General features: G+C 38.0%; 3 protein-coding genes across 4 annotated transcripts in view; 1 reads left to right on the top strand and 2 right to left on the bottom strand.

Moving 5' to 3' along the window:
- LOC105835085 (SLIT-ROBO Rho GTPase-activating protein 1) overlaps positions 1 to 14,334 on the bottom strand; it is a 62,969-nt gene extending 48,635 nt beyond the window's left edge. The window contains exon 1 of one of the 2 annotated variants that reach the window (XM_028190096.2): positions 13,274 to 14,334. In XM_028190096.2, coding sequence (XP_028045897.2) covers positions 13,274 to 13,352 — 79 coding nt within the window. In that variant the 5' untranslated portion in view covers positions 13,353 to 14,334. The remainder of the gene's footprint in view (positions 1 to 13,273) is intronic. The other variant, XM_036291299.1, reaches the window with a different exon arrangement.
- A 983-nt stretch (positions 14,335 to 15,317) lies between these two features.
- Positions 15,318 to 18,024, top strand: LOC105832954 (intraflagellar transport protein 74 homolog). Its single transcript, XM_036291052.1, has 2 exons — positions 15,318 to 16,102; positions 16,169 to 18,024. Exons 1-2 carry the CDS (start codon positions 15,648 to 15,650, stop codon positions 17,691 to 17,693), a joined length of 1,980 nt encoding a protein of 659 aa, XP_036146945.1. The 5' UTR covers positions 15,318 to 15,647; the 3' UTR covers positions 17,694 to 18,024.
- On the bottom strand, positions 17,802 to 21,981 carry LOC105832953 (leucine-rich PPR motif-containing protein, mitochondrial). The gene is made up of 4 exons (XM_012674301.3): positions 21,413 to 21,981; positions 18,629 to 20,914; positions 18,186 to 18,336; positions 17,802 to 18,101 (listed from the first exon to the last, which is right to left on the bottom strand). Exons 1-4 carry the CDS (start codon positions 21,824 to 21,826, stop codon positions 17,929 to 17,931), a joined length of 3,024 nt encoding a protein of 1,007 aa, XP_012529755.1. The 5' UTR covers positions 21,827 to 21,981; the 3' UTR covers positions 17,802 to 17,928.
- Between the last annotated feature and the right edge of the window lie 1,336 nt (positions 21,982 to 23,317).

The following is a 23,317-nucleotide window of genomic DNA, read 5'->3' as shown; positions in this document are numbered from 1 at the left end:
TTGCTTTAGTTAAGACAAGTTATAGGCGCGGTATCGTTACAACAGAAACAGCTTATCGCCTCTCATTATAGATCTGAGGGAATAGCCTGTCGTGAAAGCCTGCAAGTAGACTTGAAAGTCTGAAAAGCCGTTCGTTCAAAGCTAAATGTTATTAAGTCTGCACGTTCTCCGTACGTGCGATTACGGATCGTGATCTTTCATCATCTAATTTTACAATTGTATTCACATTTGTCTTGTTTAAAATTTCAAACTATATTTCAAAATTGGATTTGCGCTACTTCTTAAAGATACATAATTGTATTATATTTATTATAATTGTTACAATTTTTTTGACAGTCAATTTTAAAGATGTATTTCAGTATTATAAGCTTGGGCTACTTAAAAAAAAACTTATGGAATGATCCTTGTAATCCTGATATCCTCCGTAATATTTTCTTGAGCACAACTGCCTTACTTTGTAGCGTTCGGTACGTGTATCATTTCAGTTATAACGCGATTTCGGGCCACACAATTGCATCTCGTTCCGATGACGATTTATTTCAATTAACAAGCGGTTCCGCCGATTATATTACAGCTTGATTCGTATGTCTAGATCGGAATTTATGGCCCAATAAGATGGTAGGTACGAGCCGTTTAATTTGACGATGATACACAGATGCGAACGTTCCATGGTGCGACGCCGCTCCCCTTCTCACAATCAGAATAAGGCCGACTTTTTATTATACCCCTTGAATCGGATTAAAACAAACGACCAAACTTGCTCGCCCCAGGGTGCATCCCGTTATTTTCTATTAACGCAGTCAACCACGACACACTTGAGAGTTTAACTCGAGCTATAAAGTTTACCGAGCACACAGGGAAATATTAATTATATTAGCGAAAAGAGACGTTTCTCATTAGAAGATGTCTCCAGCTAGAAATAGCGAATATTGTACACACGCACGCACGCACGCGCGCGAATGTAATAAGTTATAAGTAAAATTTTATATATTAAACAAAACTAAAATAAATTATTTTAATTATGCATTGTATTCGATAAAAACTTGTTGAAATTAAAACATACGATTGTTAAAGCTTGAATAAAGTCACACATTATATTGTTGTAATGCATTGTTAATTTCCATTGAGTCGCCATTGCTCCTATATACCCAATATTTGATTAATTTGACTAAATCAAGTAGTTAATTTGACAAATATTGAGTAAGTATTTACTTAATATATCGTTGATTTATTAAAACTAATCTTCATTGATTTTTTTATAAAATTTAACCTTCCTATTGGGTTGGAGCAGTGACGACCTATGAAATCGTTAAAAATGACTGAATTAAGTAAAATTAAGTAATATGGAGTGCATAACACATTTTCTGATAGTTGTAACCATTTCAATCGATTTTAGGAATGTTTAACTTAAGAAATCCGAAATGAAAAATATTAGCAGTTGACAGCTCTTTGCATAAATGCCTCCCAATTCTGCATGCGATGTTATAATGACCGCGTCGAAATCAAAATATGCGAAGTAAGCTACTCGGACAAACGTCGAGTGTCGTTTACGTTTTGCGCCACAGTCGACTCCGCGTCTTCAGTGCTACAATCGAGAAAACAAATATCGTTTCGCGGAAAGAAAGTGCATTGCGCGTTCCAAGAGTGCACTATTCTCTCTGTCTAAACGTGAGAACAATTCTCTCGTCCCTGCGAGTTCGCCGCAAATTCCAATGTTCCGTCGCAAAAAAAAATATGTCAATGTTTTTTATTCTCGATCGAGATAGTTAAGCGAACAGTGCTGGGCTCATTTCAACACAACGGTTATTGAAAATCATTATTAGAATGCTCTGTGCTATATCGATAATTATACAAAAATTCTTTTAACATTTTCTTAATTAAACGTGACAATTTTTATTTTTTACTTAGATTTAAGGAAAATGACAATAATGGCAATGGCTTTGTGTGCATACATATAAAAATTAATAAACGCATAAAAAATGGACGTAAAATTTTCAAAAGAATTTTTATTACCCGCCCGATTTTAAATATTTTCCTCAGATACAAGTTCTCCTCGCGACATTTTTGAATAAGTTGAGCACGATAATATTAATCATTTTCGCATTGACGAAAAAACGTAATAGACAGGAAACTTTCATTTTCGACAAAGCTTTAAGAAAGCCATTCTCTCGCCTCCATCACATCTTTTCGCTTCCGCGTTTCTATTATTCGCCCGCATTGGAAGTAGCAGCAATCGAAACGCAGAAGCACGTGCTTTTGTATTTCTATCTAGCTTCTTTGTGTATGTGCATTCAAATGCTTATATACGTCGGCTATACTTTAATCAAAGATGTCTCATCGCGTGTTAACAGAAAAGATATTAACATAATATCCATACGTGGTAGATAATATCACAAATTTCGATCTCGACGAATATAAAGACAATTAATATAATTTAGGAATAATTTAGGAAAAAGAAATATTTTAATCAAAAAATGCTCGGGTTCCTGCAAATAAAATTCCACCAATGCGATTAAATGAGCAATCCTATATTACGCAAATAATCTCAACTGATTTTAGTAAAAATTTGATGTAAAATTGAATCATAAAGATTATATTTATATATCTTATCTATTTTATATTTTTATATGTATTTTTTCTTCACCTTTTTGTTCGCTACGACGATATTAAACGCATTTCGCACACGTGCACGTTCGCGATTTGCAATGATGATGCTCGTGATAGCGTCGCTCGTGCGGATATTTTTATGTAACGGAAGCACAATGACTAGAAAATCGCATTCTACAAAAATCAAGACTTCGATGTCGCGATATCATTGCATAAACTGTCGTTGCTAATCTGATTTTCACAACGAATCGTCGGACCACTTGTATATACGAGCCGACGATAATTTACTCGCGTAGGAGGTACAAGGTTTCTCTCGTTTGAACCATTAATCTCAAGAGTAAGACCTTGAAAATCTTTTCTTTCAAATTTCGGTCAAGAAGATTGATTCAAAAATAATTAAATTAACAGCTGTATATAATAAAAATGTTTGAGAAAAGAATCAACTTTTTAAATACATTCCTCTGTTATTGATAGCGTAATGGAACCTTGACACCGCGCGTGTTATTGAGATTTTTATACTTTTAACGTAATAATTCTCTTACACAAGAGAAAAGTAAAATCTCGATATTCGATTTCCATTAATTCGTCGCGTTTTGTTCAGCATATATTTCTCACAACTCCCGCCGCCACCTGCCGTTTCATTTTATCATTATTTCCACGTGGAATTATTCAATGGGCCGTTATCTCGAGCAGCTGAACGCAACGTGAGTGGCAAACGAAATCACGACAGTCCCGCAGTTTTATGCGATACGCATTCCCGTATACGCGTATAGGAATGCGCAGATGAAAATTCGGGCATTTTATCGAAACGTAACACGCGACAACTTTCGGCGTCGCGACGACGCGATACGATACGATGCGATGCGATGCGATGCAACTTGGCGACAGCTGCAACAGCTGACGCGCATAATCGTTCCCGCCAGGTGCGAGAAAGAGTGGAAATAATTTTCTTGCGCATTCAAATGAAGGTCCCTTTCCTTATTTATCTCTCACCCTTGTCTCCTTTTCTTTCCTACTGTCATCTCGAACTTGATGTACATACGTGCCTCGCAGATGAAAGCCGTGCGTGCCAGAGCGAGCGATTCAGAATGCATCTCACAATCAGTCTATGAAGCCTGATGTGATCTACAGTGTTTCTAAAGAAACTCTATATTGCTCTCGACTTTCGTAGTTGAAAGAAAAATTTCAATCAACTCTAGAATGTTATTATAGGTGAATTTTCACGCAAATGTTCATTTAAATTTAATAGATTTTGTTATTAAAATTTTAATAGTTTAACATAACATTTAGTAAAAATTTCTCAATTATATGAGGGTGAATTTTACTCATATTATTAATATAAAAAAAATTAATAAGTAGCATTTTAAAGTAAATAGGAAAATCGTGACATTTCGCAGCGCAAAGCAATTTTATTTTTCGCGGTGTAATATGATTTATCTTGAATCAAGAATGAATATACGCTACGAGTATATTTTTGATCTACCAATTCTAGCGTCGTAACATCTGGCAGCGCGTCTACAGTGCCCTGTAAAGGCATTTCTATTCACAATTGACCTTGTGGGTTGTCGAGACGTTTTTCGTGCAACCCACCATAGCGAGCGGGACTTCTTTACACAAAGAATATACTGTGTTACTCGATTATATCATCGTCAGTAATTTCGAGAAAAAAGCTGACAAGACCGACTTGCGAGACGGTCGATTTTATAAGGCGTAAAATGCGCTGTAGTCGAATGGAAAATAAGCAGTCGAGCAGCAGTTGTCCCTCGTTCATTAATGTCCACCGCATTATCAAGGGACTCAATGTCCCTTATCAAGCAGGGAAATTAAAAAAGAGAATAGCGTTGTCATTGACAGATATACGTGATAAAATATTTTAATCTAATTCACTAATCGACCTGCTTAAATTACGTTACATTAATTTGATAATATTTAAATGTCACGAGAGCAATGAGCCTTACGTTCACAGACTCCGATCTTATTTTATATGTTTGTATACTTTGTGGATTAACGATGAGGTCTTTCGGCCTGCCTAGGCCATCGTAATGAGATTTTATGTCTTTTTCACGTTCAGGGCGTGGCACCCGGCAGCAGCACGTCGTCGTCGGCCGATCGACGAAAGAGAAGAGAAAGAGAAGAAAGCTGAAGGAACGTGCTATACCTGCGTCGTACGAAACGGCCGCGTCCGTGGAACAAAGACGTTACCGTGTTCGAAGATGCAGGCAAAAGGACGCCGGACGAATGTTAAGATGTTAAAATTATTACGAAAATTTCCATGCAAGTAAAGTGGCGCCAAGACTACGGAATATGATGACAATGTTCTGAAGACTGAAAACAATGTTCAGACTTATCAGAGAATGTCGTGCAGGATCGAGAGTATCACGTGCGTGAGTTAGAAGTAGGATAATTGAGATCGCCGGGAAAAAAGAAAATATAAAAAGAAAAGAAAAAAAGAAAGAAATCCAAACAGATGCAAGGGAACAGCAAAAATTCGCAGAATGCCAAAACCGCTTCCCTTTGTTCAAGGGACGATGCCGGAATCATGCCACGGGATAAAAATTGCAATAACGAGGGTTGCGCGGGTTAGGATTCGGGTGAAGATCCGCTCTCCGGAGGGCGAGAGTTCGAAATTTATGACCGGAGGGCTGGTTCGAGCTAGGCGCAAAACACACACACACACACACACACACACACACGCACGAAGCGCACCCGCGGGCTTAGGGCTCGCGAAATACGTTGCGACGGGTCGGGAAAGTGTGCCAAATCGGCGCCAGTCGCGACTAGTCGGCCGATAGATGCCCTAAATTTTCGAATCCCGGAAATGCGGGGAATCGGACGAGCGGATGACCCCGACCGTTGCCAAGAGCAACGGTTTTCGGAGATCCTCGGTGAAGAGGTCAGTTTCGGATGATACGCACATAATACACTCTCATGAATTTTATCATCGTAATAATTTGACGTTTATTAGTGCCGTAAAGCGGAGGTAATAATTAATTTCAAAATCAATCGTTTTTATTTTCTATGCTCGCGCTACGTTTATCTTTCTATTTGCAATTGCTTTTACGAACCCAATTATACTTATTACATAAAACCTACAAACATGATAATATTAATATGTAATACACAATAATATAATAATATAATAATTAATATAATATAATAATTAGAATGTATAATACATACAATAAAATATATATTTTACGCGCGTAATAATATTGGAAACGTCAAGCGTCATTGTTGACGAAATCAATTGAATCGATAACGCGGTCCAAAGGAAAATGACAAAGTGAGGTCGATGCGTTTTTACCATGGTTACAGTCGTGCGGAGCGAAATTGGGAGATAATTCTAAAAGGCGAAAAAACCTTCTATTCGTTTTATCATTTCTCTACATCTACAGTCATTAGACAACAATTCTCTCGTCGTCGCGAAAAACTGCGATATTACACATCGTTTTATTTCTGCTTTATTGGTACGAGATATTTGAACGCATGCGCCTGGCCATAAGGGATGCACGTGTTCGAATGAAAGACCGTCTCTTTTGACTCGCGGGAAAAATGACTGCTGTACTGCCGTTTGTAAAAATATCCGAGGACAGGAAGTGTCGCGTCGTCGTCGTCGTCGGCGTCTTCTTACTTTTTTTCCGCCGACGCGTCGCGCATCGCGGAGAAGAGCTTATCAGAGAATGCGTTTCCGGAATAATGCGCCGAAGCGTACTGACAAAGTACTTGTTAACGAGGCAAAATAAAAACATTTGTTACATGTTTGACAAAATTGTATTTCGATATCGTATGCCGCGATTACAGAGAAATTGATTCGAGATTCATCCAAGCTGTTAATCGTAAAAATCCAGGGTAAGATCGCTGAAATTCTCTGTATGATTCGCGACGCAAACACACGTGCGCGGCTCTAAAATAATAGCAATCTTCAACGCTTGTTTGCTTGAGAAAATATTTTGGTACGCGCAGCGACGTTTAAACGATTTCGTTGTCGATGGGATCGCCGCGAGAGTGGAGTGGATATATACGAGGCTGTCTAACGTATTTATGGTGAACAAGTGGAGGAACCGTAGAAAACGCATTTCTTTCAAGCGTTTCTTATTTTTAGATCATCATCCGAAGGACAGATTCTATACCGATACGAAAGGGGAAGAAACGTCTAAGCGATGATATACAATGTTAATGTTAATATACCAAATTAATCGCTGCGCCACAATAATTTTATCTTCGACATAATTTCGAGTAAATTTTCGCTCGTCAATCAATATTTTATCACAGATAAAAAAAATTTAATTCTATTCCATATATACATATATTAAAATAAAATCCTCAAAAAATATGCGCTACTTCATCATTTAACTCTTAATCGTACAGCGCCAGCGCCAGCGCCAGCGCCAGTGCATTTTTTAAGCATAGCTATTATTGATTATGCATTAAACATTTAACAATTCCACGAGTTATTCGTCTTTATTCGTTGCCGAAGAAATTTATGCGATTTACGTTATCAGCGAGGCGCTAAGCGAAGAAGAAGCATGAAGGCGCGTTTAGAATTCTAATAGAATCGATCCAAGTGCACGGCGAATGCATCGCGATGCACGCGCGTCGGTGCGTTCGTGCGCAAAATTTTCCACATTAAACCAGCCGATCGGTACGAATCTTTCTGCATCGCTAATATAATGCAGCACAATAAAATATAAATTTACCAACAAATAGCTCATTTTACCGGATCGCGATTGTTATCGACAAGTACAGAAAAAGTCGTATAATTTAACTATTTTTATAATTCTATATAATTCTTATGTAATTATCCTATATAAATATAGGATTGAAATACGAACGAATCTAATTTAACAATAAATACTTTTTATATTTCTATATAATTTTGCGTGTAATACACGCACATATTTTTATTCATTGCAATACAAAATATTATTAACGTAAGCTGCATATTCATTTTAAACTCTTCCTGTTCTTTAAATATCCTTTAAGCTATATGACTGATCGAAATGAAATAACAATAGCTTCTGAAAGATTTTGAGAAATATAAGAGAATTTTTCGGAAAATACATCGGACTAAAAATACATTTCAACTGATAAAAACTCGATAAACGTAAACTGATAAATGGAGATGAAGGGAGGTATTCTACGGGGCACAGCAGAGTGGGTCCTTGTGTACCGTGCGAGAGGTGCATAACCAGTAGTGCGTACACACAACTGACTGGTTAACAAGATCGATATTACGGCAGACGGTGACTGTTGTACGTGGGCCGCCTTACGCGCACAGATATAGGCACGCATGCACGGCAAGCACGCATAACGAGAACGTACACCGAAAAGGGACTGCAGCAGCGATTCATATACACGTGGCACACCCACATGTCAGACGCACGCGCACGCGCCTCGATATTGCACTTGGAACCGTGCAATGTGCACTCACGCACGCCTGCAAGCACGCGGATGCAACAAAACAAAAGATTCGTATTTGACAAAAATGACAGTTTGAATTTTTCTTCCGCACTGATATTGGCCAATGCTGTCATCGCGCTTTAGCAGTAAATTGTGATAGATAATACTGATAGCAATTAACAAATACATACAAGTTTACGGAAAAAATGATTTTGCCCTATTCTAGTATCTAAAAAGTTATAACAAGTACTAATTTGTAAATAATTTAGATCATCAAAATAATTAATTTGTTTGAAGATCTAACAAAATTATTTTCAGGTTTGTCTATTACCTAAACTTTAAATACTTGAGTAAAAACATTATTTTCATGTGGGTAGAGCGATGGATATAAGTAAACCTTAGAAATTTGAGAAACAATCACATTGATTTATGTATATATATATATATATAGAAAAAGAGAGAGAGAGAGAGAGAGAGAGAGAGAGAGAGGATTGCAGTTATTTTTAATTCTTGCTTTGTATTTATGTTAATTAACGCGATCCGTATTGTATGAATAATATTTACAGTAAGATACTATTTTCAGTTCTAAATACGACGTCGAAATAAGCGGTGAATACCAAACGTCTGCGCGAGACTTCACTATACTTTCTTTCTCTTTCGACGTTCTCCTGTTTTCCTCCGCACACACACATTCACATACATGCGTACATTTAAATGCTATGGTGCGTGCAGACGTATTGCGTGTGTGGTTACGCTTACCAGCCGGCATAGTGGCAAGGGCCAGACCCATAGGCCGGAAAACGTTCGTTTTATCTCATTGGGAAGGGTCGAAAGGTTCGGCCAGGTAACGGAAGGGCCTTCGCAAGCGGTCGCGAGTACAGTGAATTCATCGTCGGATTTATGTTTTTGATGCCACGTTGTATAATGTGACATCAAACAAACACACACACACACGCTATCGCGTCCAAAACTTCTCTGGAATTTCTCACTATCTTTCTACGATTGTGCGATAATTCCCTGTGTATAAAATAAAGAAACACGACACGATTTGAGAATTCCATAAAACTGGACAAAAAATGTGTTTGACTTCGTATTGCGACAAGTAACTTGATTCTGAAATGAAATTAAATACCGTATTTATTTCACAGAAAAAAACATTTTTCTATTCTTTCATTTGCAACTTTATTTCATTTTGCACATCGGCTTTCGTTTTGCATTATTTTTGCGAGGCTTGGGAGGTACTTTCGCTATGAGCTACTTTCAGTGCGACATTAATGGATATTGAGTTATTTCATAATGAGGTCACAAGGAATATCTGCATTGCTATACGCGTTGTCGCATGAAATCTCGTTGTTGTGATCTGTTATAGAAATTAAACCAATCGCTTACGCCAATGCATGGAATTAGAAAGTCCCAAGATGGATTAATATTTCTGCGAAAAACGAGGATCACTGCGTGAAATTTTACTAAAGTAGTCCGGAGCTTACATGATGCTGGAGAAAATTATTTTATTCTTCGCGTGGTCTCAGTGTAGACTCTACACTATATCTCCATCCGTCTATTGTAGTTTTTTTTCCTCTATATAACTCGCGAAAACATAAAAAAGCTGCAACGGTATCAATAATGCTAATGAGAAGCGAGATTGATCGGCAAGTACATTGAATAATCAAGTCAAAAAGAAATAAAAATTTCGAGCGGGTTTTCCTTTGACTAAGAAAGGAAACCTTGGTTCATAAATGAAATATATTTGATGAAATGTATAAAACAAGCACGAAATCGAAATAACACGCTTCATTAAGAGATGACACGCTCGTTAAAGTGATCAATCATTATAAATCTGCCAATAGAATCAAAGATGTAATTAATTTCGAGTTAGATATTCAGATTTGTGTGGAAATATGCAATACTTGAAAAATATTTGCGTTTCAATATATTAAATAAATATTAACTAATAACAATATAGTAACTAATAGTTAATTAATATTAGTTAATTAGATAATTAATATTATACTAAATAAAATTAATATTAAATAAAACTAGCGTAATTCTTAATAGAACCTAATTGAGAGAACTCGTTTTAATCTCTCCATAACTTATTGGGAGGAAGTAAATTGCGAACACAGATATGACTGTCAAATATCATTGTACGCGAATATTTGATCTCCCAAACCGTAAGTTAGAATCAAAATGTGATTCGACTAGGAGTGCCTAGTGCACGTTGCAGCTTTCGTATGCACTGGCATTCCAATAGTGGTGCAACTGTGCCTGCACTTGATCGCCTCTCACTCTAGGTTCCACCATGCAGCTATAATGACGACACGTTCGCAACGTACTAATAAACGTGCAATTTCTTTGCGGCTCGAACGCGAATTATTCCGAAAGGGAGCAGACAAACGCACTGTCTCTCGCTTTTCCATTCTATCATAATGTACGAAGAAACAATTGTCAAACCGCAATCGCCACTCGATGACTCATTAGACTTCTCATGATTTAGTTTTCCATAGCTTTAATGATGTTATAAGAATCGAGATAATTGTGACGACGATAATCTTTTTACGGCGAGTAATACTATGTATATAATATTTATAATTCGAACGACGAGGCTTGTATAAACTGAGGACGATTGGCTCAGCTTAATTGAAGAACACACAGAAGGTGGCATTAAAATAGAATTGAACCAACAATTATCAAACGTAGCATTAACGTTAAAATTGAAAAAGAATAGTGCAAATATATATGCGTAATAAGCTATTTCATCGTAAATTATTTGAAAAGATATTCATAACTAACGAACTATCTTCTCGGTTTGGTTTCGCCGGGACGGTCGAGTAATATATGTATACGTGAAATTAAGGCAAACCTCGCGGGAGAAAAACCCCTTCGCAAGATAAGAGGAATAGCCTTCACATCCTGGCAAAGATCGCAGCTTCACTTCTCGCACGACTCGTTTCGCCTCTCTTCATGCGGAACGACACGTTTATTTGTAAATCGCTCAGACGCTTAGTTTCTACTATTATAAGCGTCTCTAAAGTGGAATTTGTCGTTTCTCATCAATTTTTATCTCGCCTCCCATGCGAGTCTCGTAATGCTAGCTTCTTAAATATGTGGAACATCGCTCGCAAATATACGGTTGCCATCGATTGTATCTCATGTCTTATTTAAGTTGATGAGAAAACAGAGATTGGATATTTCTAAAATGTTGATGTTAATGTGCTCCAATCGTGCAGTTATAATATAACCAGGAAACACGAAATGCATTGTATGGTCTCATTCAAACATATCATTTCTCTTTTTAAAAAGTCAATCTTATGACCGTTATACTCTGTTATCATTTGTTGACTCCCGAACTTATTCTTGTCTCTTAACCCTGGAATGCTACTATGGATAAATTTTCACTCAAGAACTAATTGAAGTTACTATAATTAAAATTTTAATAGCTTGAAATAATATAACATTTAATAAAAAGTTTGAACACCTCCTTGCAATCTATAAAGTAGAAAAAAAGAAGTGCAGGAAATTCTTAATTGCGTGGATAAAGAATTTCACTTGAATCTAGTATCAATGTTAGAAAAATATGAGCAACATTCCAGCATTAATAAAAAGTTCAATATAATGTAACGTAATTAACACACATAGTAGCTGTGTTAAATTAAAATTTATTAAAAGTTAAAGATTCGAGAATTTCTCTCTCTCTCTTTCTCTCGTTCTCCTTGCACTTGAGACTCGCTGTCTGTAATGCGTAATTCGAGAAACGAGATAATTTTGTCCAACATCCGTCTGCATCTTTTCGGACAGATTTGACGTAATGACACATTTACGTATGTTTTGAGTTTTACGTAAACCAACACCGCACTCTCCGTTCTTCCGAAGCTAGAAACGAGACGCTTCATCACTTTCTTCTCGCGTTACGCACAACGCGAAATTGGATAATCTGTCGTTTTGCATATTATGCCTGTCTAGCAAACAAATCGCACCTGTTCGCACGTTCAGAATCCGCGCTGGTTAATCTTCGAAGGAAACTATAGATTACAACAACACGACGCGAATCCAATGACACACACCGAAATCGACTCGCGATTCATTTCACTCGCACTCGAAACAACTCTAATTGGAAATTCATTATCATCCATGAAACTCAAAACTTTGCCCTTGAGATCGTTATCTAGACAACGCGAGTTATTATGAAAATTACACGGGGGGAAAAAAAAACAAACGCTGCGATGAGAATCGACGTATTGCTTACGACAAGAGCGCAGAGATACGCTAACGCTTTATTTTTCTTCGAGATTGCTCTCTTTGAGGAGTAAATAATGATTTCATCTATTAAAATTAGAGATTTTAACACACGCATTTTGTGTCATTTTCAAAGAGTATTCTGGTATTCGAGAGGGATATTTGTTTCTCATAAAAATTTTTTTTTAAATATATATTGAAAATTTTTTACAGCTATATCAATCGTTTACGTACAAAATGTAAAGTTAAGAAAGATTTGTCTAGTTAAAATGTTTTAATATAAAAATAGTACTAGTTAAAATGTTTGAGTTCAATTAAAAGTGAAATTGCGAATTTATTATTAAAAAAATAAAAGAATAAATAGACACAATTCTCTCTCTATTTACTATGAAAATGAATTTGTAAATTAAAGATATAATCCCTCTTAGAACTATGATTTTCCGATTATAATCAAATACAGATTTGCGAATGCTTGAAGAAAATTCTATGATAGCATTATAATCTCGACACATAGACTCACAAAGAGTTATAAAGATAATTTCGTGGAAAAAAATTAGAAATTACAAACACGTGCCCAGCTTAGTATCCCGAATAACTTTGTACACCGATATCTCTCCTTCTCACGATAACGTGATTCTCTCAAAATGGCAAGTTTCAGCACGGTCGATTTCCATGACATTCAGGAGCATAGAAAAATCTTAAGCAATCTTTTTTTATGTGTCCCTACAGATTTACGTGACTGGAAAATTGGCCGATATTTGAGAAAAGCTGCTGCGCCAAAGTCTCTCGCTAGAGCAAAGTCGTATCGCTTTGACGCGGTAGGTAATGATCGATTATCGGAAAATGTTTATTTTAGGAGAGCACTTGACAGAGAGAAAGAGACGCGAAGCCAGCAACATTCACATCTCGCGTACGTAGAGATTTTAAATGTATGTATATATATGATAAATAGTCGAGAAACAAGGGAAAGAAAGAGAGAGAGAGAGAGAGAGAGAGAGAGAGAGAGAGAGAGAGAGAGAAAAGAAACACTCACTATTGAAGACGAGCAGCTTCCGCGTGGAGCCGAGCCGCTTGATGGGCGACTTGACGCCGTCGATCTCTTCCTCGTCCATGATCCCGCGCCGGCGACGACGATGCGCGGAGCTTGTGATTTCCTCGTCAGACAGAAGACGCTTGCTCGTACACCGCACTCACACGCACTCGCGTGATCGTACGTACAACGCGATCCGATCCGACACGACACGACGCGACGCGACGTGACGCGACGTGACGCGACGCGACGCACACACAATGCGCGCACGCCGCCGGTAGCGTGTTCTGCGGTGCGCGCGAATGACAAACGGAGGCTAACTGAACTCCGAATCTGAAGGCGTTCGAAGGTTGACACGGAAAGAACGATGGAACGAGCGAGCGAACGAGCGTGGACGCGCGCACCAGACTCTCACCGCGCCATTCAGAACATTCTCTCGAGAACACGAGGTGGCCCACGCGGAACCGGTTTACGGCGGACTGTCTGCTGCTGCCGGTCGTCAAGCGACAGACAGAGGAGAATAGAGACAGAGAGCAAAATGCACCGATTCTCCAAATGCGTGTACAACTGTACACTCGCGTTTACTACTCGCGCTCTCGATCGGGATCGAGAAAACCCGAGCGAACCCGAGGAACACGTTGCTTTGCGTTGCTTGAACGGCTACTCTACCGCGTAGAGGCCTCTGTCCTCTGTCCTCTGTCCTCCGTCCTCTGTCTCGCTCCGCGCTCTGCCTCGCTCTGCCTCGGCTCGGCCCGCCACGTCCTCGAGGCGGTCGCGCGCGGCGCGGATATTCTTGGACGCGACGAACGTATGTTAAATTCAACTTCGGGGGCTCTCCACCGCCACGCCGTCGCCGCCGTCACCGCGCCGGTGCCGCCTGCAGCCTAAACGCGTCGTCGCGGTCGCACTTCGAACCACGGAACGACGGAACTCAACTACTCGACTCCGAGTCGCGCGTCGTGCGTCTCACTCTTGGTTGCTCGGCAACCGTCAAATACTTGCCGCGCTCGACTAATCCACGGCACCGCTGGCGCCATCCGTCGGCGGAAATCTTAACCCTTGCTACAACTTTGACGTTATAAAAAAAATACATTTTCAACATTTTTCTTCTCTTAGGGCCGGTTGTTCCAACTTCTTGGTAAATTTACCTACCAGGTAAGCATGTGTCTATCTTCGTTTCTTTTCTTAAATAAATAAAGACAAACATATATTTACCTGATAGGTAAATTTACCAAGAAGAACCGACCCTTAGGGTTCCGCGTGTAAATGTATGTACTGACAAAAGATACACCATGTCCGGTTTATTTTACATTAAAATTTCACTCGCGTACGCGATCCAACGAAAAACACATGAGCACTCGAAATGTAAGAATCATTTTTGGGTGGACAAGATATTGAAATCTACATTCACTTGGATTGCTGCGATTGCGATTTCGAGTGACGGACGGGCGCGCGGTGTTGTCGATTACGATCGACGAAGCGACACTAATCGGAACAGTTTGCGATAACAAATACATCTTGACGAGGTCGCCCGTCACATTTATTTGACACTTTCGACAATAATTCGCACTCGTTAATCTTCTTATCCACTTTTGGCGGATAAAAATCGCCCGAGTACTCCAAACTCCACGTTTGTCGAAACTGATGGAGACCGAAACTGTCATGGCGGCTAAAAACACGCGGGAAAGGCAGCGCGGTCTTATTCAAATTATGCGCTTATTGTCCAAAAATAATAATAACACGAATGCGAATGAAATAACAAATAATTTGCGGAATAACGTAATATTACATGTATAGTAGCACAAATTGATAAAACTGGATCTACAATGAGTCGTTATTAGTCGTTGATCGTAAGAAATTTAACCAATCTTGTTCGCTTTTCTTCTCTAAGATCAACTGTGATTGGCTACTTTTTTGGCTATTGGAATTTTTTTCTTGCAAAATACAATGTTATACCTATGATATATTTCTAAATTTTTAATTATTTTACAAATTTATAAATATATATTTCGTATTTTCCTTTGTTTGTATAAATTATTCTTTTCCCCCTATTATTTCATTTTTATAAAAACTATAAGACTAGATAAAGAAAAGAAATTCTCAATTTATTTCTCTACGAGGAACAGTATAGTTAGTTTTGCATCAAACGTGGAAATTGATAAATACAACGAACCACGTAAATACTAGTTTCTATGACTACGATAAGCAAAACATTGTTATTTCCCGTCGCGACGTCGCAGATATCCCACCAGTCCTGTCAAATAAATGCATGATACACTGTCAATCATTATCGATTCCCTCTATCTCCTAATTAACATCCAAATTCAAATAAACACTTGCAATTGACATTCTAATCTAAAGAGCTCATTTACAAGAAATGGAGTCCGAGAAAAACTTAATTTCTGGTTCTGGTAAGAGCGGAGAACGACCGATTACTCGATGGCGACGAGACCAGGAGGACGCGACTAGTACCCCGAGCAAGATGGACACCAACAGGCCGCCAACGGGCATCGTTAGACCTCAGAGCAAGTACGAGCGGCCTAAATCTCGACGCGGGCATAAGGACGAGTCATCGGAGTATGTTAGTTCAGCTACGTATCGTTCAGCAACACCCGGACGCCTCGCTTTAGCGAGACCACCATCGGCATCCTTTCTCTCTAATCGTGCACCGACTGCAGGCTCAAGCCTCAGAATAGGTTCTGGACTGAATCGTACCAGCACAGGATTAGCAACCGCCAAGCAGTTCAACGTCAGCATGCTGGACAGGCCGATTACGCAACATGGGATAGCGGGTGTACGACCTGGCACCACTAGGGGTCTGCCAATGACAAGGTACTAAAACTATCTAAAAAAAAGTTCCTACATTTGCATAAATTTGTCAATTTTTCTAATTTCTAGACAGATTCAAGATAAGAGATACTATGAGGGCCTGCTGCAGTTGAAAATAAGGGAACTGACGCAAGAGATTGCAACAATAATGAAGGACATTGAAGCGCAGAACAAGGAGAAGGCCACTTTTTTGCACTATGATAAGAGAGCCAAGAGTCTGGCCGCGGAGTTGACGACTCTACAGGCTGAATTAGCCGACTATAATCTTGTCGTGGATAAAATGACTCTGGACGTTGACAAGGAGGTGATCGAACAAGAGGCCAAGGAGCTGGCACTGATGAATGAACGTAGGATGGCGGAAGTCGAGCGAATGTTCGAGCAACGAAAACAGATGGAACAGAGATTGCACAAGATGGAAAAAGATATTGAAAATGAGAGAAAAAGAACCGAACATATAATTGAAAGTATGGATCCGCATACAAAGGCAAAGTATGATGATCTGTTTCGACAAAAGACGGAATTGCAGGAACAAGCTCAACAGATGCAACGCGAATTGGACCAGTTGTCCAAAGAGCAAGCACACTTGGAAGAACAAATTGCTCTTTCCCAACTGAAACAGGAGGCAGTGAAGCTGCAAGTGAGAATCATCGAAGCGGAAGAGAAGCGGGACAAATTGCAGGAGGAAGAACGTAAAAAATTGTCGCCGGAAGACGAGAGAGAGCAACTTCTGCAGAAGATCAAGCGTGACAATACCGACATTGCCGCGACGGAAGCTCAAATAGCCGAGAAGGAGAAGAAGGTAGCGGAACTCGAGCAACAACTAGAGCAGCTGGAAACCAATATAGAGGATAATCAGTCGGAGAAGCAAGTCAAATATCAGGAACTGCGTAAACGCGAAGAGATGATGGAGGAGTTTATGTCCACGTATGAACAGAGCAAACAGGAAGAAATGGAAAGGCTGGAAAAACTTGAGCGAGAAATTGTTAACAAGTTAGAGACCGTGGCAAACACAGTGGAGAACAACGAATATCTTACAGAAGCCGAAGAAACAGCTATTTTGCGCGATAAATTTCCATACAACGATTATGAAACTATCCACCTCGAAGATAATTTTGAAGAACTAAAGAAAGATTACGCAACTATGCAACAGACGTTCAACAGATTGAGGATCCTAGAAGAGAAACTACAGCTAGAATCCAAGCAAATGAAAGAGAAGTTGAAAAAGCAACAGAGCGAGTTGATCGTTCTAGAGGATCTGGATGGCTTGAAAACGCGAAATAAACTCGAACGGGATGAGCTGATCGTCGAAAAAAAAGAACTGGTGTCTGAAGAATCTATTTGTGAGGACGAGCTGAAGTCACTACGAGCGGAATATAATGCGCTTAAAGAAAAAGTAGAGAAATATGCAATTTATCCGGAAATTAGTAGCTTAGAAGATAAGTTAGAAAAATTGAAAGAAGATAATAAAAAGATCGAAGAATTTATAGCTAAAGAAAAGGAACGTATTAATTACGAGCCGCTCAAAGATAAAGCTTTCAAACTAATTAACGATTACAGCTTGTTACTTCAAGAAAATCTAAAATCTGTTTATTAGATAAACTTACTTCCTGTATGTAATAGTACTTTTATACTTCTGTTTATTATAAAATAATAATATAGTAGATATATACAAAATAATAAATAGAGAATAAGACAGCAGAAATTCTCACAGAGTCAAAAATCTTTTTTTCCAAATTATATAGTTTGTTAAATTTCTCTTACAAATTCCAATTTGACTACTTTACTTTTAAATTATAGTTATCTTATATGTATTGTTGTTATTCTTAATATTAATTACTAATGTTTATTTTACTTTTATTACAGTCGAACTCTGAAGGAAGCGGAATTTTATTTGACAATAAAAGTGCAACAAAATTCTTCTCAAATTGTTCGCTGGGTTTGATATTTTTCATGCACATAATTTTCCAAAGTTGTAATGCACGATGGCAATCTCCTACTTTACCTGTGAATATCAATTTTGTATGCAATTAAAAAGCGTTAAGATTTAAAAAATACATAAAAAAAACAATGCAGAAAGACAACTTACTATAAGCAGCAAGGAGCGTTTCGCATATCGTATCTTGATTAAAATGATTTACATCGGCTATTTTAAGAAGGTTCAGGAAACCGTCCACAACACGTTTATTACTTTTTGTGTTGATGTAGTGTACAAGACAGTTCGTAGAGAGTTCGTAATCCTGTAAGAGAGAGAAAGAGAAAAGTGTGACTCAAAAGATGTTAACTAACGCAAAGTTTACATAATTATGTGTTTCGCGAATTTCAGAAAATTATGTAAAAAAAAATCAATTTTCACACACACATACAGAGCTTAAAAAAATTTATAAATACTTCTTTTCTCTTTTAATATTAAAAAGTTCTATTTTTATAACTTTTTATAAAATTTAAAATATTTGAGCAGTTTTGTAAGTAAATTATAAACCTAAAAAATAAATTTACAAATTAAACCGCAATCGGAAATATTTTGATTACCTTTAACAAAGCTTGCACTTTCTCTGTCTTATTCAACGTTGCTAATGCTATCGCCAGCAAGGTATTCGCTACTGCGATGGAAGTAGTGGTAACTACTGCATTGTACACTAGCTCTATATATTCATTTGTGTTCTGCAATTTTGAGCTGTACTTCTGCTCCAACAACATTGTCAGTAATTCGAATGCCAACGGTACCATATGATACTCTTCTACGCATTTTGCGACCACATCTATCGCGTCCTTAATGTTGTCACGTTCCAAGGGTATCGTCACCAACGGTTTCAACAAGTTCGCGGTAATTTGACAGTAATTCTTCTTTAAGAGAAGGTTTAACATGTCCGCTGTGAGCGCATGATACCGACTCTGTGCCAGCACTTCTAGAAGCGTACAACACTGTGCCTGAGCATCTACTCTAGTATCGGAGATGTCAAAACTTTCAATAACGTTAAATGCCTTTGCAGGATTATTCGTCTTCACCAACATGGTAGCATACATCACGATTTTGATCCTGTCTAACTGAAATTTATCGGGCATGTTCTGTAAATCGGATAACAATGTCTCGGCCTCCTCTAACATATTTTGCCAAAGATACAATTCAAATAAGGATGACTTCATGTTAGGTGTCCACTCATATTGGCACGCGTCGTATTCCCGTTTTATCTCTTTGACCTTCTTTAAATTATGCTCGTTACAATATGTAAACAGTAATCTCTGCAGAACTCCTTTAGTAGAGAATTTTTTGTTCTTTAACTCCACTAGATAATATGTTAATTCTTTAGTGTTCAAGTATTTCGGAAGTGTTATGAGCATGCTATCCGAAATTTTGATAGAAGAATCAACCAGACCATCTATTAGGTTCTCTATATCTAGCGTAAGATTAAAAGTTTTCATTTGCAGTTCCTTCTTAAGAATAATTGCGTCCTCTAAAGATATCTTTGCTTCACGCTTTTTAAATTCTTTAATAAGAAGCTGTAAATGCTCTACCGTGTAAGTCGGATATTTAACGTTTACCAGCAATCTTAAAAACAAACCAATAAAATCTTGACCTTGCGGTAATGCCGTTAGTAATATTGCACAATTTTCGGCGTCTTTAGTGGCGAGATAGGCACATACCAGTGGTTTTATCAATTCTTTGTAATATACCTTATAATATACAGGGTACGTATATAGTGGTGTAATATCTCGTAATCGATTCTGTTGCAGCAGATAATGTAATAGAGGCATACACGAGAAAGTAGCCGGTACATTGTTCAATAACAATCTATTCAGTGTAACAATTGGATTCGCGGTATTTACGTATGGAAATACGTAATAAAGCATCGTATCAGAATCTATCTCTACTCCCGCATACATCATAGACTTGATGAGTGAATATATTTCAGACTCTCCCTTGTTATGATATGCTCTTATCAGTAAAGGCCAATAATAATGCGGTCGTAACTCTATATTCTTATTTCTCATTGCTTCGAATATCGCAAAGCATAATTTCTCTCTACCCAGTTTCAAACCGATCTCTGCTACGTCGATTAACGCTTGTTGGTTGCAGTCGGATTCGACAAAGTCATTCGCATATTTAATGATATCATTAACTGGCGAGTTTAACAATACTAATTGGGTCATAAAGCTATTTACAACATTCCGCACCATATCTTTGGTCGCTTCGTTTAACGCAAGGCAATTTATAATAGCATTACCTTCTGTAATTCGATCAGCGCGTATCAATTCTGCTATCATCTTGGAAATTTCAGACTCGAGCGTTGGTACTGAGGTTATTAAAAAATTTAAGACAACTGGAATATGTCTACTATTATTGGACATGCTCAGAACCTTTATTATTTTCAAAAGGTTTGTGTTATCCTGTGGTTCTTCGTTCAATATCATGACCAAATTCGGAATATCGCCAAGTTTTGCATAACCACATGCCAGTTCCATATATGCTTTGGCTGTCGACAATTTAGCCTCCCGCATCTGCGTTATCATTTGTTTGACCTCAGTAATATTATTATTAGTCACGCAAATTTCTATCAACGCGTTGATTGCTTCCTCATAAATGACTACATTCTTATCCTTTATCATGGATAAGATATCCAACAGATACTCACTGTTGCCCACCTTTGTAGCTGCATTTAACAGCAAGCGATAGGTATTCTCATCTGGTTCCACACTCATATTCACTAAGAACTTTTTAGGATCTGTAGGTCTAAAGTTATCCTTGTTAACACTAAGTAGAGTATTGTAATGCTCCACCGTCAGTGTTCCACCATTCTTCTTTATTAAATGCCATACCTATGTATCAAAACAACTTATTTGAATGATAAATTTTTCTTTGTTTCAATTAAAATACTGCTTGTTTCTTTTTGCCTGATACAAAAAAGAAACAAATACAAGCTATACAAAACCAATATTTATAAAAGCAGGGCTCTTTCTCAGTACACTGAATTTTATTCAGCAAGAAACACAGTGACACATTAATGACACATGTTTAATATTGGCAAGAAACAAGGCTGAAATGATTATGTTACTGTGGCTGTTTTATTTTTAGGAGACACAAATTGACATTGATTAACATATTCAAGAATAGTTTACTATATTTAAATGGAACGCAATATTCACAATGTGTATATATTACAATACCTAATCTTAGAAAATTTATCATAAAATAATTCTCAAATGTTTTCAAATTTTGTGTTCCAATAAAATTGTTTAACTTTAAGGTAATATATATTGTTATTTAAGGTTATGGTTATCCAATTGTATTCTAAGTTAAAATAAATTACACTCTACCTGGTCTGCCAGATATATTCTGTCGACCGTGTTCAAGTCTGACAGCAGATTGCCGCAGCATTTGAGCAATAAAACGCCGGTATCGTGAGGTAACTGATAATTGTTCTTGTTACATAAGTCGATAACCTCTTTCAGACCGTCTGCCGAAATTCGACCCTCTTTAACATTGTCGCAAAATGACATCAATTTATGATCAACATCGGACGCCGACGACTGTAGGACTGTCGTACCGTACGTCCTGCTGCACGTTGCAATGTGAATTTCAGGTCTCAAACTAGCGTGCCGAAGATGCATGTGTCCGAGAACATAACCTCCGCGTTGCATCTCCCGCAGACAATTCATCGTCGTTTCGCATCGTAACAAACGTAGTTGCGAGCGGACGATGAACGTCAGATGTCTTCTTGGATACAGCATTTTGTCTGTTGTCAGTCGTGATCGTCAGTTTAACGTCGATGGCAAAACGATGACACGTGCATGATCATAGGCCATTAGGCCTGTTTTTTGTCGCTGCTAGTCGCTGTCGCTGTACTCGCATGCCGAGTGCCGAGGTCACGTAGATCATAGCAGCGACAGCAGAGTTCGCAACACGCAACGGTTCGAGCGCGATTTCGCGCTCGCCTGCTCTCGGACTCAGAAGATAACTAAATGCGTTACCAGAGACGCCATCTACCAATGGCTACGTTCAAAAAACACAACCGTTGCCAGTTGAGTAATTCGCTAATATAATTGATCTAAATTTGGAGATCTAACAGTAAGGACCAATAATCATTGACCGCTTACTGATCACTTGTGTTTTCTAAACGTAACCAATGGCTGCGTTCAGCAGAAAAAGCAGCTTATTTGCAACTGTTGTAAAATTCTTCAACACGACTGGTTTATACGTTTAGATCTAACAGGACCTAAGAGCAAGAACCAATCGTGTTGAAGAATTTTACAACAGTTGCAAAGCTTAATTTATAACTTAATTTATTATCTATTTTCTTCTAAGCTAATATTTCATGTGTCGTACTACAAGCTGATTGGACGTTCTCGATTGGTCATAGACTAGAGAAATTTTCGAGTCTAAAAATGCTCTATCTTATTGCCAATCAAGACAGAGTATTTCCATTCAGCAAACAAACCAGCACGAAAACAAGCATCGAGTATCTCTGGCTTAAGTTGGTGCTCCCTCCCTGTCTCTCCCTCTTTCTCTGTGGATGCCTTTCTGATAGATTTTCGGATTAAAAATTCGAACTCATCGATATATTTATCGTAGTAGCATAACGGCGTGAATTTGTCGAAGACGGCAACTTTATCTAATCGACATATCGAGAAAATCATGCAGGAATGATTGGGTTTCGCGTATGTATGTTTCATATGCATTTCGTATATGTTTCTTGTTTGCTTTACGCACATTATGTATGCAATAAAAATTGGGAATATCGTATAAAATGCCAAAAGTGCCGAGATTATAAATTAACGCGTTACGTTAATCATGTTCGCATAAATGCATCTGCAGCAGCAGAACAATTGTTAGTTGATTTATTTACGCAAAACTCAATTTTTTATCTTTTATTTTACAACAATATAGGGAAATTCTTTTCGATTAACATTCTAATGACGAACTAACAAGCGAATTTTAACGATAACAACTGACAAATTTATTTCATGCAATATAATTTATTGTCTTTTGTCAATTGATTTGTCCATTGTTTTCAATCTTTAATGAGTTTTTTTTTTTTCATGTCAGTGAAGACAGTGAATTTACAATCAAGCTAGATTCCATAAAAGTCGCGTTTAATCGCGTTCAGCATATCGTTTTATTTCGAAGTGTTGACGATACTCCGATTCGAAATCTTTTCCGTTACCGTAGACTGTAGAGATAAAAAAGTGAGGCTTGCGCCTCTGCACCGGCGACCTCGCGCG

This window comes from Monomorium pharaonis, chromosome 8 (genome assembly GCF_013373865.1).
Source record: "Monomorium pharaonis isolate MP-MQ-018 chromosome 8, ASM1337386v2, whole genome shotgun sequence".
Lineage (NCBI taxonomy): Eukaryota > Metazoa > Arthropoda > Insecta > Hymenoptera > Formicidae > Monomorium > Monomorium pharaonis.
The sequence above is the reverse complement of the archived record's forward strand: the minus strand, read 5'-3'. Positions and strand labels throughout refer to the sequence as shown.